Source organism: Caloenas nicobarica, chromosome 1 (genome assembly GCF_036013445.1).
Source record: "Caloenas nicobarica isolate bCalNic1 chromosome 1, bCalNic1.hap1, whole genome shotgun sequence".
Lineage (NCBI taxonomy): Eukaryota > Metazoa > Chordata > Aves > Columbiformes > Columbidae > Caloenas > Caloenas nicobarica.
Window position 1 is genome coordinate 7,075,436 of NC_088245.1, and position 20,938 is coordinate 7,096,373.

Sequence of the window (20,938 nt, forward strand, 5' to 3'; positions counted from 1 at the left end):
TATTTTAGCCATGAGTTTCTGCATCCTTCCCCGCTTTGGAATGTACTTGAACGCCACCCTCAACTTATCACAGGATGAATAGATCCCAGAAATATGAATTGCTTACATAGCGGTGGATACTTGATACTCACCCCAGAGAACAAGGTTACAGTGTTCTTCTGCTGCAGAAGTAGCAAAGAACCGCAATAAAGGCATTATTGTGCGATGTTCTATATAAAGAACTACAGAGACAGGCCCAAAGACTAAGATTTAAATAAAAAACAAACCTGTAACAGGAGAATATTATCATGCCAAAGGTATGTACTTCTGTGTACACAAATTAGCGAGAAAAATTAAGCGGTCCTTACTGCTCATCAATCAAAACAGTGAGAGGCAGGCAAATCTAGAAAGAGGACCCTGTCCCACTATATATACACACACAAATAAAATAATTGTTATGTATTTTATGTAAGTATATAATTTATAATATAAAAATAATTATATAGGAATATGTAATACAACTGTAATATGTAAATGAATGTTTAAATATAAAAAATATTATAAATATATTTATATCATCTTCGCTATTTTGGACACACATACAGAGTTACAGTGGCACAAAGTAAATAATCTGTAAATAATCCAACCTTAGTTTTCTTTGCAAACACAATAGAATAGATGTCAAGTGCCAGTGTCTAAAAAGGACATATTCAGGGAGCAATAAACGTGTATACAAAAAGGCTGGTCCTCTAATTACATTCATGATGGTAATTTTCCTGCCACAACTCTGTCAGTTCAAAACCAACAATAGTTTCCTGCCAGTGCCAACATCTTGGTTTACAAACAGAAATTACATGGGTTTAAACACAGGTGTCATGTTGGACTAACTAATTTAGAGAAGCCCCATCAATTCGACCATCAATTTAAACTCACAAGGAGAAAGCCCAACTGAAAGAAGATAGCTCTGAAGCTCCCTTTATGGCAAAAAAAAAAAAAAGTATAATATATATGTATATTAGTTAAAATGTTCAATAAATATATTTGAAATATATGCAAAGGGCTTTAAAAAATTTAGCCTTACTATACATTATTAAATAACAGGAAACACTACACAGTACTTGTTCGCCTTACAGAAAGCGAGACTACTGAACTTGTACGTACCACCTGAAGCACAGTTTCTGAACACAATAAATACATTTTTAGCAGCTGCAACCACCTGCAAAGCTTAAGAAAATAAATTGACTTCACTTCAGTCTATGGAGATCGAAGATTTATTTTGTTCAGTTAAAAAAGTGACAGAACAAAACTCCAAAATGTTTGTCTTCCTGTTCAATCTGAAAATACATTCTAAGTGCAAGGAAAGCCAGCTTACCAGTCCTAAGTATCCTAAAGCGATCAAAAATAGAGGAAGGATTATGAAAAAAAATATGTAAAAAGTCTGCTTAAATGCAGACAAATTACAAAATGTGTTCTGATATATTTAAATAGCTGTACTATCAGGGAAAAAAAAAAAGTCACAAGGTCTGAGAAGTTGCAACATTATGTCAATTGAATAAATAACAAGAAATCCAACATCATCGAATGTGAATATTAAGAAAACAAGTAGGTTTCTATTAACATGCCTACATTTCATCATCAGTTCTGTGCATGTAAAGTATTCAGGTTTATATTTTATTGTGACTAATGCACCCTCTGTATTTAGACGAGCAGGTTAATTACAGCATTGGTGAGAAACTGGGTCATCCAAGATCTGATTAGCCCTCTGGAGATGCTTCTCCTCACTTCGTGTAGAAGAAGCCTAAGATGACTACGTTCCTAAACAACTCAAACTACAGTTCATACGCATTTCAGGCACGGGAAAACCAGAATTCCCACAGGAATGGACAGTCTCACTCACCAACCACTGATTCTCATCCCTGCACTTCTCTCCCTGTGTTACAGCTATGCAGAAAGCAGCTTAGGGAGCCCACCCCATTCAAATCAACCTCAGGAATGCTCGTGCGAGGAGGGAAAATGCAGAAATTCCGACAGCGAAACGCTGCCACGCCCTCTATTCAAAAGGCCAACATTTTAAGGGGGTCACAGAATTTAAGACCCCCAGTTCAGCATTGACTCCTGCAGGCCAGACCGTTCTAACGAAACTCAACTTCATACAAAGCTTTTCCGCAAGTCCGTACAGCTTTCTGTAACTCATTAACTTTGACCTCGGAATCTGCAGTTCAAGTCAGAAAACTCTCTCTAGCGCATTCGCTGACCATCTCCCTCAAGTATGAGCTGCGCTATCCTGAGCGGACACCCAGCAGATCCAGGATTAACCAGTAGCATCTGAAGAGAACAGAAGTGAAAATTTAAGACAGAAGAATAAAAGTGAAGCAAGATCAAGAATGGGAAGCGCTTCTCCGGACCACCAGGTTCAGGAGCCAAACAACTTAGGATACATGTATTTTTCATGCTTCATCTTCCCTCTACGAAAAAAAGTTCCTACACTACTTCTGATCCAAGTGTTCATGCGTCAATACAGTTACATACCGTAGTAAATTCTCCTGACAGTTTCAAGAAAAAATAGAGCATGTAAGATAAATACTAATGTTATTCATGAAGTAATTTTTATGGGGTTGTTAATACACAGTAGCTTTTTCTAAGTATCTTGTGGGTTTCATTCTTTCCCAGATAGTCAAATTGCAGAGGTGGTTACTATTATTTAATTCTTTAAATATTTTAAACATATCCCAAGTCTTCAAACTAACCTTTTCCAAATCTGCATTATGCCTCTTTATTCTCCATGTCCTGCAATTCTTTGCCACTCAGATCTTCAGTTTTTCATAAAGAATAACTGTTCCAAATTTCAGTAAAGATGACCTAGGACACAACAGCTTCTTCTGTATTTCTCAAGTCACAATATTTCTAAAGATTAGAAGATAGTTGTACTGTAAAATCAATTCTTAGAGAAAACACTTCACATACTGTATCTTCAAGCTTGAATTTTATAAATGGGTTTTCAGGGTGCATGTTTCAAAAAATAAAATAAAAACTTAGCACGTAACATAATAATCCAACACCATTTAGATACTTATTATTATTATTATATTTCATGTTAAAGAAATTTTAGCTTAATTCTAAGCTTTCCTTCCCCAGCATGCAGTTTTATGTATGAATCAGAATTTATGTTGTTTTCGTTTCTTTAAATCTCAGCTCACTGAAAAGACCTGATGACTACAAAGCCTCTTAAACTACACCGATCAGCTTTGTCATTTGCAACACTTTACTCCCAAACACACAAAATGCAGAGCCACCTGACACTTTCTGAAAGCCTCAAAAAGTGTCCATTTCCCAGCAGTTATTTTGTGAACAGTTTGACTTGTCCTCAGCTTACTACAAATTCATTCTGGCATGGAAGGAGGGGAGGCTGGAGGTGAGGGGGGAAAATTCAGCCAGCCTTAAGCAAACAGACTTTTCTTAGCATAGAAAGTTTTAGAAAAGCCCAGAACACACTTCTCTCTGTTGAGAGCGTAGGAATAATAACGCATACTTGCTAAAGCATTATATTATCTATTAAGGCTGACCTTAACATTTGCTTTAATTCCCAAGTTTATTGCCCATGAACAAAGAAAGCGACAGCCAAAACTATTTCTTTACACACACTACGAGAACTCAAAAAGAAAGAACAGAATTTTTTTTTTTTAGAAATCACAAAACCCTAAGGTTCCTCTGTGAACACAAACTAGAAAGCCAGCTGTAATGAGAGGTCAAGATAAATAACCAGCCATCAAACAGAAGCAGCCTTTAATCACACCATTGTGGTCTTGATTTGAACTGGTGAAGCAAAAAGTTTCCCACCTCACTACCAGGCCACACTGACCGTTTTCAAAATCTAAGGTTACATCGCACAGCATCTCTCCGAACACACAAAACGCGCTCCTGCCCTCAGCCCATCGCAAAGAAAACCTGGAGAGACAATACTGAAGAATAGCAGGTTAACTTCCCAACTGCATGCAGTGTTTTTAGGGTGTGGGGAACAAAACTAAAAGCTGAAAGACAAAGCCAGAAAGAATTATTCTGTACAATTTATTCTGACAGCAGAACGACTAAAAAAAAAAAAAAAGTGGCACTGCATCCTATATGTTTAACAGGGGTGAAAAATGAAGATGTCAGCAGCTTGTTGCAATGGTATGTACTAACATTTATTTTAATGGTTTGCAAACTGAGTTCATTGGAGGCACTCGAATAAGTTCAGTGCACTGACCTTTCTTCAAAGGAGAATGCACAGGAAAACTCCCAAACACAATTTATAATCATACGAATTCATCATGACACTACATGTTTTCTGGCAGCTAAATGTCAACAACTGGGGAAAAAAATGTAGAAAATTAAACCAACTCTTTCTGTGGTGTGACATTCTAGCCAGGTTACATACAGCCAAGATTTCTCTGACAAGTTCTCTGTTAAATGGTAAATAAATCAAAAATCAATCTAACTTGGCTACACTGAATACTCTTACCCCCAATTTAAGCACGTGACCTCACTGTCCTATGGGGCACACAATGTTAAAATATAATTTGAAATACAGATTTGTCTTATTTATTATAACATATAAAGGCAGATCACAGAAATAAGAGCTAAGAGACTGCCTCAGTTTTAACACCTTTTCAGATTCTCTGTATTGCCCAACAACTAAAACCAACTACCAGGAATGGTGGACTTTGCAATTACATCAATACTCTTCCCCAATATTGGAGAAGAACCACTACAACAGGATCTGAAGCATTTACCTACACACCTGATAACTATTAAAATGAACACAACAGCAGTAGTTCCCCTAGTCACTTTCCAAAAAAAATTAACAGATCATTTGCTTAAAAATAAGCTTGTGTGTGCTTCCTAAGTACCAAGATATTACAGATTTACTTCTACAAGCTGTTTCAATAAAATAATACTCTCTATGTAACAAATTGCTAAAACGACAAATATGATACAAGGTAAAAATTGCTTTTTAAACGAGTGAATAAGGCTGCCAGAAAACCAAATAGATATGAACTGCCTGTGAATAAATTTAGAGCAGATATTATAAAAGGTATTTAATCATTTTAGGACTGAGAGCATAGAACAGCCCTTCACAAACAGCAAGGGAAATATATATTGCATCAAGTGTATCACAAGAAAATAACAAGTAGGATTCTATAATGTAGCCTGCACGTAACAGTATTCTGAATTTTTCAACCAAGAAGTTATTAGCCTTCCTAAGTTTGACATTCTCACATTTTAGATCATTTTAGATCGATTTGGGGTTTGAATTACACCAGGTGATGCACACGTTTGGAATACTAGACACTCCCATCACTTCTAACGCATCTAGCAATTCTAGGTGCCCACAGACCTTGTGGATAAGCTTACCTGTACAGAAGTATGCAAATAAATACATCTTCCTAAGATGATAAACACCTTTGAGACTGAGGTATTTAGTAGAGGAGAGCCTAAAACTATGCAGACCATACTTATAGTTCCAGTTCCTCTGCAGCAAAGTGTAAACCAAGAAATCCTACATGAGCTGAACCATATTTTCAAAAAAATCAGTATTTTTTGTGCCCTTGAAGCCAATCTCTTAGGATGGACGTAAGCATCTAATCTACCACAGGAATGTAGTGTCCTGCGAAGAAGAGACTGTATTTTGAATAACATTATTATTAATCACCACAAAAAGTACTGCCAAAGTGTTACCTTTCATTTGAATACGGGTCTTCATTCTTGCTAATGTAAAGCTAAACTCTCCAGTCTGGAACCAAGTCAAAATCTCAAAAATACCAAGGATATTTTGCTCAAGTCATGACAGTATTTGTTGTACTCAAACCAACAACATCACAGCTACACCTCGGTGAGTCACACGATTCAAAAGCTAAAGAGACTTACACTTATTTGTTATGTTTAAGACTATATATTAAGCAATGACAGCACATGAGATGCTCTATAAAAAACATGAAGATTAATACAGTAGTGTTTGCCAGATCAGGATATTCAGGTACTTGAATAACTGCTTATAAAGTTGCCATCTATGCAACATAGTAAATACTTTAAACATCAGAACATAAACATGTGTGAACAGCAATATGAAAGCCAAAACAGATATAATCCTATATAAATATTAAAATCGTTCTATCTACACTAAGCACGAACCCTGGAGTTCAGCAATCCTTTCAGTCTCTTTTTTCATGTATTTTTTCCTTTGCTGCATTTAGCAACCATGTCCTTCATCATTCTTTTTTTCTTCCAGATGTCAAGAACAGTCATTTTTCATTTAGTTTGACAAGGAATTTAACCAACAATTTTCTTCACTCACTTCCTCCCAGAAAATTGAACAGTCTTATTTTACTAACATAGGATATAATTATCCTACAAACTAGATGCTCATTCTCCAACAGATTCAGTACAGTTGTGTTGAAACTGAGCTACATTATAAATACAGTTCCTGTGCATACGAAGTTATATCCTTATTCTACACGATGTAAAGGTAGGTAATGTTGCTGCCAAGAATTACAAAGTCTCACATCTGTAAAACTTACGAAAGACCTTTAAATACTCAAAACAGTTTGCTAAAGAGAGATTATTTTACCCATCAGATATGGCCTAAAACAAAACTTCTGGTGTCCTTCATCTGTTTTTTCCAACCAAAATAGATCTTAAGTCGCAGTTTTCTATGGCTCAGATCTTTCCACACATGCCAAAATTCCTTTGGGATCAGACGTCTATACTAGAATTTGAGTAAATTTATTTTTTTCCCATAAAATGAAGTCCATTCATTTTATGTTGGATTTTTACCAGCTAATTTAATTTACTGGATGGTCACATGTTTTGGAGTTCTTAGCAAACCCAAGACATTTTCCCCCCTGCCCCCGAGTTATGTGTTTTATTTATACTGAAAAAAAACCCACACAAACAACTAAACATCAGCTTGTTACAGAATTCACCTTCTTGAAAATGATACCAGACTACCAACACAGAAGCCTTACAGAGCACACATCGATCAAAAAATTTGCACACTAATAACACCGTCTGCCAAATGTCGGCTATACTTGGTTATTTTTAAAGGACTGAAGAGATAAAATTCAGTACGAACATTTTTGAGGAAGAACCACCTTCCAAAACCCACTACAGAAGCACATTTCTTCTAAACTGCAAACTAAGGGTTTCTTTTTTCTTAAATAAATAAATCTACTCACTCATGACTGGAAACTTCTTTGCATATAATCCAAGACAGGTCTTGAAGCAAAGTCTCTTGTTGGAGAAGGTTCCTCAGAGGTATACATGTCCTGATGATTGCAGGAAAATAAAAGAGACAAATTAATTTTTCAACTTCAAATAACTAGAATAAATGTTAATATATAAACTGTCTTTCCTACTATCTTTTCATCCTCATTAAAAAAAAAAAAAAGAACACAAAGATGTATTTGTTATGACCGAGGAACTTTACTGCTTACAGATACATTTTGAAGTTTATCAAGTCAAAACATGTACTTTCTTCTAACATCCATACTATGAACTTGTGTGCGTGTACTGGTTCATAAAATATAACAGCTCCCAAAAGATAATGAACATTCTTCAGAAGTTAAAAGTACAAGACTACAATACACATATGGTAGCTGAAAATACCAAAGTAGTATTTTCCTTCAGCAATCTCAGCTTGCAAGAAGATGCGATATGAAGATACTCTTTAAAACACAAGATCTACAAATCAATAAATAAGCATGGGTTAGCATTAGGCTCTAACACTTCCTCCTCAGAGACAAAACCTGAAAAAGTTCCCATTTCTAGCAACTGTAAACCATCAGATCAGTCAATTCATAACCAAAAATAAAATTTAAAAAAAAAAAAAAAAGATAACCAAGTAAGACAGTTATGGATTCACTAACAATGTGCCTGGTTCTCCCTGAAGCAAAATATAGAGGGTTTAACCTCCAACAATGACAGCACAGCAAGTACATTTTGGAAAATGTATTTTATCATCTCCATCCTGCTGCTAAAAGCAAGTTTATACACATCTGATAGAACAGTTAAACCAAAGTAACTTCAGCTCACAGCTGAGATGGAAAAAAAAAAAAAAGCAACCACACAAATCTATTAAGCTATAAAGTTCTCCTCTAATATCTGCACAAATATAGTTTCTGTAAATTAAGGAATATCATGCGATTTATTTCCTCTTTTCAGAACCATTAAGAACTTGCTGAACCCGACCACTTATGCTAATTCAGCCAGATAATATCTTGTTCTGACTCAGATTTCAAGTCTCAACTCTCCTGATCTCTTAATGTTAAAAAAATAAAATAAGAAAAGACAAAAGAAAACATCTTTTTCTAAAGTATGACTTCGTATAACATTTACAGACTAACAGCACATGCCAAAGAAGTAGAGAAACTGCCATTGGACTGGATTCACATCACAAAAAGATCCAGCTGCCAAAAGGAAGCCTTTGGTAATGCTGCAAGCTGAAAATTACGATCAACCTTTTTTGCATTGAAAAAGTAACGCAGAGTGGAGGCTTAATAGGGGAAGAAAATGATATCATGCTGGAGAAATGGTATCATGCTGGAGAAATACGTACGTAAACGTTCTAAAAAACCACGGGTGAACACAAAGCTGTGAGATGGTGCAACCACCAAAGTTTGAACTGCAGGTCCTGTCGATTTTCTCTGAATGGCTGCTAAATTAAATATTGAAGCACACGCACAGCCTCATCAAAAATAAAGTGGTTAAAATATCGTTAGAACAGCAGTCTTGTCAGCTTCCCTTTGATTACTGATGTCAAAATTAGCAAATGTAACTTCCATGGCACTTTATTTACTGGACTAATTACAGCTATTATGTTAAGAACAGCAAACGAGTCATCCAGGCAGCCCTCAACCCAGGTCCAAAGTACTTTTGACCAGAGCTCCACATCACGTTTGGGCCCAAATTGTTCCTCAATCGTATGCAGAGTCAACTAGAAGACTGGAGTCTCCTGTTCAACTGGATTTTCCAAAGGTGTAGTCTCACGTTTGTAAACACAAACTAACAATACCCTGCCACAGAGACAACACGTTACATGACATTTTATTGTGTGTATGTACAGGAAACAGCTGCTCATGAGGAAAAAAAAACAACCCACATCAGTTCTAAAAACCACTTAAGGCTAATAATAGCATAATTATGCACCATATCGTTTATAAAAATCTAGTCATATAACACTAAGGAAATAAGTAGGGAAGAACACAGGAGCTACATACTACCTAAAAACATGCATCATAACCATGACAAGAAAACATTCTGTGCACCACAGCAACTTGAACTCCAACTTCCAGATCTAAAATGTCACTATCTTGCCTTCTGTGTCTAAATATTTTGCCCAGTTATTGCTAGTATCTGTTTACGAGCCAATACAGACTTCTGGTTAAATTCAGGTTTTGTTCTTTGAAATAACGCTGCATGTGTCCTTTATAAAATTTCCCTCCTTCACAACTTGATCATTTTGCCAAAGGCCATTTGACTATTAGAAAGTGCTTAAGTCCCTAAAAGAGGAAAGTTTCATCTTTTATCTGTGATTTCAAATAAAGTAATAGCAAGCAGTACTGGAAAGTCAGGAAAAGTCAGAAAGTCTGTACTTCCTACTGCATAACAATATCGATGCTTTTCCTAAGGATGTGGGTTAAAAACTAAACAGTTATCACTCCACTCTCTCAGCCAACCACCTGCTTGCAGGGCTCTCTCCTGCACAGAAACACTGCCAACTACAACACCACAGAGAAAGAAAGACTATTAGTTGTTGAGTGTCTTGCTGAAAGATAACATCTTGGAAAAACTGCCTTTTTATTCAAAATAGTACCCGTTGTCCTTTATGCTTTTCCTTGCAATTAACAAGGCCATAAAAAAAAGAAAAAACACCACACACATACCTTTGATCCTTCTCTTTTCCTGAAGAGTTAACCCTTGTATTCCACCCAGTATTTCCTCTACTAACACACACCTACCAGCCCTGGGTGGTATTTACCTTAAGTAGTTGTGAAACTATCAGCATTTTCACTTAGATTTGAAAGGAATACCTCCAGTGAGAAAAGCTCTTTATTATTAGTGCTTGAATTTGAAGGTGTACAACAGATTATCTGTTTCCACACTCGGTGCCAGGTCTCTTTTTTTTACCCAATACTGTTTCAGGATACTTAATATGAGCCAGATTGCAAGTAAATTACAGCATATGATAATTCTACGCACAATGACTCTATCCAGATAAAAGATTTTAAGTTGGCAATTAAAGATTCAGGTCTAGACTGTCTGTATGTTATTGTAGTACCTGTTCAATGCTCAGGAGTGAACATTACAAATTTATACCCTAATTCCGAAGAAGCAGAAATCACAGGAGCAACGTGTACATACACACACAACAGTCTAAAGAAAGCCTGCCTGGCACAAATCCATATTTTACTATCATTTCCTTTCTTCTTTAAAGCAAAATGTTATCCCCCCCCCTCAAAGAAAACAAATACAGGCATTTCAGAAGTACATGTTTTAAAGTTCTGAAATTATTGGTTTCCGTATTGTATAATCAGAGGGCAAAAGAACAGCTGGTTAAAAAGCAGTTCTACTAAGTGCTTATTTCACACTGCATCCAAGTTGAATTAACTTCAAAGTTACAGGCAGCAACAACAGAAGCTAAAAAGAAGCAAAACTAAGTCGCTTGAGACCATTGCTATTGAAAAGAACATAATAAAAATTCCTAATATAGCATCAAGCTTCTGAGCGTCCCAGCTCAGTAAAATGCCCCAAGACGGTGCAAATGTAAAACTTGCAACAAAATAAGTCTACTACAGTTGAAGAACCTACACAAAATCATTCACCGGCCACAAATGAGGAAGCACATAGAAGTACAAATGAAACAAACACCAGGGCACACCCTCCTCTTTGTTCATAGCAGGAATATTTACACTACAAAGCGTTGAAGCAAATCGGGTTTAGTTTCAGGCTGTGCTGATTGGCCGCTGTATTTAGTGTCCACCCGCCCGGCAGAGCTGGAGTTTCGGCTGTCACACAGTTCTCTATTGCAGGGAACACACCGAGCTAAAGAGCCACAGAGCACAATCATTTAATACAAGTATCCTCGTTGAACTTATCCTCCACAAAAATACATTTGTTGCGAACGAGACAGATGCACGTTGGCTTTCATTCCGCTGTACAATTCGGTGAAAGCTGAAAACGAGCTGCGCTCACAGGCAGTTTCTGTGCAGCTGCTCCGAGCAGAGAGCGGCACAAAGAAAGTTATTCTCAAGTGTTCGCGGGCAAGCGACTGGTACGGGAGTTTGGCGACTGCGTTTCGGAGCCGCCTCTTGACTCTCGTTCAGCTGGCGGCTCAAGGGCCGCGGCGGATTCCTGCAGGCAGCATCCACACCGCAGAGAGAACCCAAACCAGCTGATGCTTGGCTGATGGTCCCAGCAGAGAGAGAGGACTAAGGGGGGTTGTGGAGACTGGGGGAAGCACCGGGGCCTGCGGCCCCTCCTGTACCCGCCACTTGTCACCACACACCTGAGGTACTGCGAAGAGCACAGGAGGGAGCAGGTACGGAAAGGCGGCAGCGCCAGAAAGTCACGTTAAAACGAGGGTTCAGCCACCCGAAACCTCCCTGCTCCAGAGGCTGATATTACAGCCTCCCATCTTGACAGAAAATAGGGGCCACAAGGGGTGTCTGACCACAGCTGTGACCCCCCCAAACACAGCCCCCCCCCCCCGCCAGACTCCTCATCCCCATTGTGCCTGCAGAGCCCCGGCCCCCCAGCCCCCATTACCGTGAGGGGCGCCCACCCCCCTGCCTGGGGCTGCCTTTTCCCGGGGCGACCCCCCCACCGCCGCCACACCTCCCTCAAGCCTTACAATGGGACCCCAAGAGGGCTTCCCAGCACTCCCGGCTCAGCCGCCTCCCGCTCGGAGCTCCCCACACGCCGCCCCCTCCCATCGGAAATAGTAGGGACCCTCCGAACACACACACCCCTCCGCTGGGAATGGAACAGTCTGAAGCACCCCGGTACCCTCCGGGAGCCGGCTCCCGCCTCTTCCACCTCCCCAGCCCCGCGGGGGGTGCGCGCAGCCCGGGCTCCCCCCGGGGGGAGGATGGTAGGACCCGCCTCCCCTCAGCTCTCTAGGAACTGGATCCCCCCCCGCCCGCTTCAATGGAGAGGTCCGGCGCGGCGTCTCCCCTCCACCACACACGCACCCCGGGAATGGAAGGGTCCAGCCGCTCACCCCGCCGGGAGCCGCACAATGGCCGGACGTCCCGGCTCGCCCCTACCTTTGCTCGGCTTCCTCCTCCGTCCGGGGCCTCCGTCCGCCTCCTCCCCAGCGGCACTTCCCTGCTTGCTGCCCCGGGACCGGCGGCCTCCAACCAGGAAGTGCCCCGCTGTGACACCAGCGGCCGCCGCTATGGAAACCCACCCCGCCCCCGCCCCTCCCCCGCCGGCCCACAGGGCTGACCCGCCGCCATCTTGGACTCACAACGAGGCGCGGGGGTGCCCGGCCCGTTCGCGCTCTGCGCTGCCGCCGCCGCCGCCGCCATCTTGGGCTCGCAACGAGGCCGCGGGGAGCCGCCCCTGGCCGAGGCCGGAGCTGCTCCGGCAGCCGGAGGGATGGGCACCCGGCGACACTGAGGCGTTTGGTCCCCGGGCCACCCACAAACACCCAGCTCAGGAGTCTGCCCGGGAGCCGCGGGCTGAGCCTGCGCATCAGCGCTGAGGCACCTGGCGGGAGCGGGTGTCCTGTGGAAAAAAAATGTTTAAAAGGGGAAAAAACACAGAACAGGCCTTGTTCCCCTCAGATTTATCTTGGCCCTTAGGCTGTACTGCGTGAACTACCAACACTCTCATTGTGAAAACCCCGTTTGCTTTTTTTGTTGATTCTCAGACGAATGACCAGGATCTGGAATATTGTGTCCAGTTCTGGGCCCCTCAGTTCCAGAAGGACAGGAAACTGCTGGAGAGAGTCAGGCGCAGCCACGAAGATGATTAAGGGCGTGGAGCATCTCCCGTGTGAGGAAAGGCTGAGGGAGCTGGGGCTCTGGAGCTTGGAGAAGAGGAGACTGAGGGGTGACCTCGTTAATGTTTATAAATATGTAAAGGGTGAGTGTCAGGAGGATGGAGCCAGGCTCCTCTCAGTGACAACCAATGATAGGACAAGGGGCAATGGGTACAAACTGGAACACAGGAGGTTCCACTTAAATATGAGAAGAAACTTCTCAATGAGGGTAACAGAGCCTGGAACAGGCTGCCCAGAGGGGTTGTGGAGTTTCCTTCTCTGGAGACATTCAAACCCGCCTGGACGCCTTCCTGTGTAACCTCATCTGGGTGTTCCTGCTCTGACGGGGGGATTGGACTGGATGATCTTTTGAGGTCACTTCCAATCCCTGACACTCTGATTCTGTGTGATTCTGTGATTGGATATTGGAGGGTTTAAGTACAGGTTTATGGGTGGACTCCTCAGGTTTGTGTGTGAAAATACATATGAAGGGATAGACCAGGTGGCTCATTCCAGCTCTCCTGGCATCACACACATCACAAGACTTTGATCCCAGCCTTAAGCTGAGTCCTCCCACTCCCCGTGTGCAAATTAACTTCTGCACATCCATCCCTGAGCTTTGCATGGGGCAGCAAACCGAGTTACAAACAAAGCCGGAAGAGAAGCAGCATGAAAATACAACAAACAGCTGCTTGAGACTATTAGACAGCTCAAATGCCTCAGCGGTGTCATGACCAGAAGGGGCGGCTTCGGTTTGAAAAGAAAACCATTGTGGTTAAGAAGGAATTCAGAATAGCAATAACATATGATGTTACATTAAAATAAACAGTAGTTAAAATGTACTACCGAAAGACATCCAGTAATGACACAAAAAGAGCACAATGTTCAGTAAGTGGTTTGGGTGTTTTAAACAGTCCTGTGTTTGTGTAATAATTCTATTTAAATACTTCAAATAGTAACCAAGGAATTTAGCGTAATCTACTGAAGATAAACTCTTTAAAATAAGCGGTTCCAAACAACTTGCACTAGGAGATGTGGGTCTCTTGATTTCCGATAACTACTTTTTACTAAATCTTGTAATACAAGGACATTTTGTGACAATTTAGAGAATGCGCTGCTCCATTATTCCAAGGTAGATTAGATGAATTGAATAACCACAGAATCACAGAATGGTCGGGGCTGGAAGGGACCTCTGGAGATGATCTAGTCCAACCCACCTGCTAAAGCAAATTATTGACTGGTTAGCTGAAGATCAGTAAATCTTCTCCACAGGTATTTCCATTTTTAATAGGCTTTCTGTCCTCAGAATTCTCTCTCATTTTAGATGAAAAATAGCCTGAGTGGTGTTACTTGTGGAAAAACTGGAAGTATCACCCCTGACATATGAAATAACCGTGCTGGCACATCTCAGCCTCTGAGAATCCAGCAAATCTATATGGTTGCATATGACATTCATATTATGTAGGAGAAGATGGCCAAAGGCAGTAAGACACAGCAGCTCGGATCACTTTTGTCTAAATGTTTCGTCTCCTTGTGCAGAGGAAGTGTAAGAGAAAACAAAACTATTTATTGTTTTGCAATACATTTCAGAAAGTAATTGTGATGAACTAGCCTGTCAGTACCCCATGAATCCCACGCGGGATAGCGTGGTCTGATCTGATTCCTTCCAATTTCAAATCTGACTTTATCTTTTTAAAAATTTTAGGTGTTGGCATGTAAAAACATACTTAGCTTTCTTCCAGCTAGGGATTTGTTTCCTCCCAAAATGTCTAATTAGTTAAGATAAATATCTTCCATAGGGAACTCTCCATCTGAACCATCTTGTCCCTATTTCATACATTCTCAAACTATAGATCATCATCGTTGTTTCTCCATATGCTCATTGTTTCCTGTTGCACTACTATAACTGGGATGTGGAACAGTTCTGAAATCACAGCTTTCCAAGCGGCTGACAGGGACATCGTACTTGTTTTATCGCTACTCCCACATACAAATCCTGCAATATCATTTCTACCAACACTTCACTTTTTTTTTTTTTTTACAGTTCTTAGTCTGAGAAAGTGTATGCATTCATCATTATTTATAATACTTAAAGATCTGTGTGGTATGTCAAGAATATAGAAGAGCCAATGGCCTGTTTGCCGTCTTTGCAGGACCGTGCCCAGGGAAGTGGGTGAATCTCAGCTTGGTTCTCCCCAGTCTTTGACCGCTGTTAATCTAAACCGCCCTCAAAACTAGACCTTTGTGTCACCCACCAACTGACCCGTCCCAATGTGCTGATTTATCTTCCACATCATGTAGGCAAGATGAGCGGTGTGGGTTACACAGTAGGAAACTTGCCCGGGTCAAATCCTTCTGCTCTCCAAAGCGAGTAGCTGCGGTGCGCTCGGCGAGTGTGAACGTGGGCTGGAGAAATGTCAGGCATGTTTGGATTTCTGTTGGGCTTGGACTCACATTTATGATACAGTCTAGACCTCTCAGTTGAATTACATTCCGAACTGGTAATATCTGTTGATCTTAGGGAACATTCAGTGATTTACAGCAAAAGGTGACGTGGTTTGTGTTTAATTCAGATGTTGTAGCAGCCACCTGCAGCTGTGACTGGAGATACTGAAGTGAACACCTTGCAAACTAACACCTCATCTCGTCAAGCCTGTACTTAGGATGTGCCGCATTGAGATGCTGAGCACTCAGCGTGGCCACTGACATGATTTGGCAGCTATATTACAAAGCCAGCGTCAAACAAACAGAGTATTAACATTCCCTTTTAAAGTACCCTGTTCCCTGTATCATTGCAATCCTTCTTACTGGACATCAAAGGAATACAAGAATTCATATGGCAAAAATTATGACATTTTCATCAGCAATTATTTCTCAATGTGCTTTACCCTTTGTTTTTTTAGCTGTGAAGCTTATGAAACCCATTCTCTTCAATAAAACAGCAACTAAAAAAACTAAGCAGAACGCAAAGCATATGTGCACAATTTTACAAGCTAAAGGCAACATCTCATGGAAATAAATTTGTCTGTCTTCAAGTTCTGTTTACAATCTGCCCTTACTCCATCGATGGGCTTCCTGGCTGAATCAACCCCCTGAGATGTGAGTCAGTTTGGTGACCCCTCAGGATTCCTTCCTGAGCTTCTTTCTTCCCCCATGGGGTTCCCAAGTCTTCAGAGCACACTGAGCTCTGCGGGGCTGCGCGAGTACCATTGCGTATGGCTTTTGCCATCGGCTGCCTCAACAAGTCTTTGATAGATCTGAAATCCGTGACGGGGCGAGGTTGCAGGATAACAACGGGTTTGAAAATCAAAACTCAGGCTTTGAATTGTCAAAATGTGGACTGGAAGCCCGTGAAAGTTTTGGAGCGCTTTGCTGTGGTGGCCTGTCCCTAAGGCAGCCCACTGGGCTAAACACGTAAATTCACATAAGGACACAGCTGCAGCCCTGAAGAGCTTGACTTTAGAAAATTACGCATTCTGTGAACTGAAGAGACAGCAGTTAGTAGAAGTTTGTTGGTCCAAAATAATTTTTAAAACAGTTTTTGGACTGTTCCTTTTCAAATTGTGTTTGTGCTATAGATTTGGCTCAGCTTCTCTGGTGTGTAGGATTTCCACGTATTTTCTGTGGCATATGGCATTTCCAGTTCTGCCTGCAGATCGTTTTTAAGGCACATGAGCTAATGCTTTTTTTTCTGTGTCACTCAAAATACAAACCATTTACTCACAGGCATGTACCCTGAGAGTGAGTGCCTCAGAAGATCCTGCAGGTATCTGAACAAATACAAGCTGGTCTATTAGTCTTAAATTCAAACAACTGTCACTTTTTAAACCTGCTCTAATCATTACAAAGGATATCACTCCAAATACCTGATTTGAAATGAAGTGTTTCTACGACTATGAACAATAGGTGCCAGATGGCTACTCTTTCCAGTATCATGAAGTACATCAATATTTTATAAGATTAAATGTACTCAGCTGCTATACCACCTGCTGGTTTTGCTTTTCTTGATTTTCCCTAAAATGAAAGCTGTGGGTGACTGTGTTTCAGGTGTTACTTTCAGTCCATCACTTACTTGATCGTGTCATAGATTTTTCCAGGAGCCAGTTCCGCAAGCAGGTGATTTAAGCAGCGGTTTGCCTGGGCACACATGGCGTCAGCCCACCCTCTTGTATCGAAACACCACATTATATTGAGGAAGGGATGTGTTAAAAGCAGGGACTGTAAGCAGGAGGGTTTAGCGTTTGCTTCATTACTGACTGCCAATGGAATCTTTCCGGCTGCCTAAAAGACTGTTTTCCTTTTGGTCCTGCGTGTTCGCTTGCCCTCACTCCGTCCCATTGTCCGCGGGTTCCCATGGTTTGCTGAGGTTCGGGTTTCACTGATTCAGGCTTTTCTTCCTGCTTTTGATGGCTCGGGCCATGGGAATTGGGTTTGAATGTATTCAGCGCTTGCTGTCACTGCCTGATGAAAAGGGCTATTTCTGTCCCCTCTCTCTGTGAGGAGAGATTTTCTTTGTCTCCTTCCTTTTTTCTCAAATTTTCTGTCTCCTCTAGCATTTTCTTGTCTTTTTCTATTAGCCTCCTTCTGTCTTATTCCTTCCATTACTTCAGTATTCTCTTGCTTCTTTTAGTGTTGATTTAGCTTTCAGTATTATTTATAGAAAGTACACATAGAACAAAGTTTAATACACTGATACAGGACAATACAACTTATTAAAATGTCTTCTTAATACCAAATACTTTTTCAGTGAATTGAAAAACATCACAATACCGAAAATAAAAATGTGTCATTTACCTGTCTGTCCTATGTCATATAACCTCCCGGAGATCTCTTTCTGCATTGACTACATAAAGCAAGATGGCTTGTGCGTAGAAAATGCAAAAGTGAGAAAGCCTGACTGAAAAAGGGACGTGTGGCTGTATCAAAACTGGAGCATATGATGTGCTTGAAACATTAAATTGGGGTGTTTTCCTGAATCAGGATTTTAGAGTCTTCTTAACCAGGTTTGATCCTGCTCCCACAGCAGGAGGAGAAGAGATTTGATGAATGAGAGGGAAAAGCTGTGATCAAATCATACAGCTTTCAAATCAAGGAAAGGTAGAACACAGAACAGAGAAAGAAAAGGAACAGATAAGAAGACAGAAGATTAAGTCTTCTTGGCAAGGAGGCTCAGCAGAACACCACATTAGCTTCATCTTTTGTGTGCCTTAGTGTGGTTTTCCAGGACAGTGGTTGGAAGATACATTTTTATAAATTCTGGATATCCGATGAAGTGTTACAGTAAGACAAGGAACCTGGAATCTCATGACAGTATTTACAGAGTTAGTTTTCAGAGCACAGTTACTATTAAAGGTTGTTATTGCTCACCCATAACTACCAGAATGTCAGAAGTAAGTCAAAGTTAAAGAGAATCATTTCTTAGATACCAACAAATTTTAAAACTTCAAAGGGATACATTTTCATGAAGTTACAAGCAAATGAAAACAGGAGCCTATAATAAAACATGTAGATGCTCTGTGCTATAATAGTGTATCCTGCAAAAAGTGTAATTACTTGTCTAAGGTGGTGCAAAAGTTAAATCTTTATGACCTTTTCCATTTGCTGCTGAAACAAGCAGACAGAGAAATATAAATGACTGATGGAGAAGAAATTTATTCAGTTCGTTCAGGTAAAGCTCTGTGTGAAAGATCAAAGTCATTTTTTTTTTCCAACAGTGTCCTATTTTGAGTCTTTTCCCGGCTCCGCTTCATGTAGAATTTATATAGTACAACATGAAACGGGGGATGCAAGTTGGGCTTCAAAGCACGTTCTTCCTCCTCTGCCTCGAGCCATCTGTGTGGGGTCAGCCTCCTGTTCGGGGTGAAGCAGCGTGAAGGTTTCCTACGAAGCTTTAACTGTCGAAATCGCTTGCCAGGGAGATGGAAGTCCTAGCCGTTTATCTTTTCCCTAACCAAGCCCATATGGCAACCGTAGAGTGAAACAAGCCAACCGGGGGTGGCCAACCTCACTCAAGCTGTTTCACACCAGTAAGCGAGTGAGTTCGTGTCCCACAGTGGGGCCATCGCACGGCTGGCAGTCGCACTGCCCAAATTCGGGGACTGTCGGGTAATTCACATTCCTGGGTGATGAAGAAGAAGAGCTCACAGATTCTGCCGAGGCTGGTGTTTACACCGGGTCTTAGGAGGAACCAGTTACCCAATTTTATCCTGTAAAGAAGCCAGGGGGCCATGTAGACAGGCACCATTGTTAATAAAGGCACCCCTTAGTTTTGGCAAACAAAGCCAGCTCTGGGCTATAGAGCACTATGAAGCTTCCCAAATATTTGGCAAATACCTCTGGAGTGTCACAAAATTTTTATGCAAAGAAGAGCTTTCTAGCTGAGGCACCAACCACCAAACAACAGGCTTTTTTCCTCGATTTTTCCTTATAATCCAATAATTCGCTATCACATTTGGTGGTTTTTCTCCTTCCCTAGCCTCAGAATAACAAGCAGGATTCCATCTGACCACACTTCAGATCGATCACCGTCATGAAAGGGAGATTTTCTTAAATACTGGTTTGAGGGGAAAGTGAATTTGTGCAAGGACACACATACCTTGAGATATATGAGCCAATCAGCTTAAAATGTTGTTTTGCCCTGACCTGACAAGGCTTGCTGTCTCTGGCAACACATAATCTCTTTTAATAAACTACTAGGAAGGTGATGGCTGTTTGAAAATGCTTCTAAACTGCAGTTCATCTTGAAGGCTGACACCTTAATAGAAACTATACCGTCTCTTTGGGAACCCTCTTACGAGCAGATATTAATAAGGGTTGTGTTGATTCAGGAGAGAAATGGATAAGGAAAGACTCTGAATCAACTTGTTATAGGTTTTGTGCAGAAGTTTAAAAAATTGTGTGTCGAGGATTTTAAAGCAGACACTGGCAATGGAGATACCTATTTTACTTGATAAAGTCATGAGGTTTTGTCCTGCACATCAATACGTTTTCCTAAGAGCGTGCTTCTGTATTCGTCACCATCAGCATGATTTAAAGTTGTGCATTTAAGACGCAAGTAAGCTTCTTTGCAAACACTCTTGAGAATAGGATCGAAATGGGAAGAGATTACACGTAATCTAATTATGTTAGGTTCCATTTGAAATCCTCCTGTATGAAAATTAAAAGAATACGACACAGCTTTAGAATATGCTATAGTTCATAAAGAAATTATATGAGCATGTGTAAATGAGACAACGTGAGAAAATATGTGTTGGGTATATAGCAATGTTTGCTTTAAAGAATCTAAATCTGAGGACGAGAATGGTTTGGTGAACTAAAAATAAATTGTAAGAACTTTACTCCCTATGTCATTAATGGGAAATTACCCTTTTCCTCTTATTATCCAGCCACAGTTTCTATGAAAAAGCTGGTGATCAAGTGACCTGTATCAAAAAATCAGCACCAAACATGACATTTGTCAGCAAGGCTGTGGCTGAAGTAGCACTGACACGGAAGATTAACATCTGCTCACAGGACAGACAGTGAATCTGTGTTGCCAAGTGGTCTGTACATTTACACCATAGCATTCACTTTATGGTAAGGGCTGCAAGGACATCCATACTCACTAGAGACTGTTCTGAGTAATTCTTCATTTTCACAGTCTTTTCAAAAACACACAAGTGAGTTAAATTAACTTTGGCTGTAGGATAAGGAGAGGTAATTTCACTGAAATTACACCACCTTGGTATCCACACTGAATCAGGCCTCAAATTATGTCTTAAAAGTCTGATATTTACGTGTGCTCCACATCTGCTTGGAGAGGACCTAGAAGACGCTGTAGTCTCACTCGCCTCATGCATTAAGTGCTTCAGATGAGCTGGCGGAGGCTCAGGTGCAGTATTTCCTCTCCACATCAGCACCGATGCCCCTGCTCCATGATGAAATTCAGAACAGGACTGTGCT

At 40.9% G+C, this 20,938-nt stretch overlaps 2 protein-coding genes across 2 annotated transcripts in view; both read right to left on the minus strand.

The window, feature by feature from the left end:
• The window catches only part of USP6NL (USP6 N-terminal like), a 125,124-nt gene extending 112,758 nt beyond the window's left edge, over nucleotides 1–12,366 (minus strand). Inside the window, exons 1-2 of the mRNA XM_065644523.1 lie at nucleotides 12,279–12,366; nucleotides 7,191–7,280 (exon numbers count right to left, since the gene is read on the minus strand). Coding sequence (XP_065500595.1) covers nucleotides 7,191–7,194 — 4 coding nt within the window. The 5' untranslated portion in view covers nucleotides 7,195–7,280; nucleotides 12,279–12,366. The remainder of the gene's footprint in view (nucleotides 1–7,190; nucleotides 7,281–12,278) is intronic.
• The window catches only part of NUDT5 (nudix hydrolase 5), a 254,472-nt gene that overhangs the window by 24,294 nt on the left and 209,240 nt on the right, over nucleotides 1–20,938 (minus strand). The gene's annotated exons all lie outside the window — the stretch shown is intronic.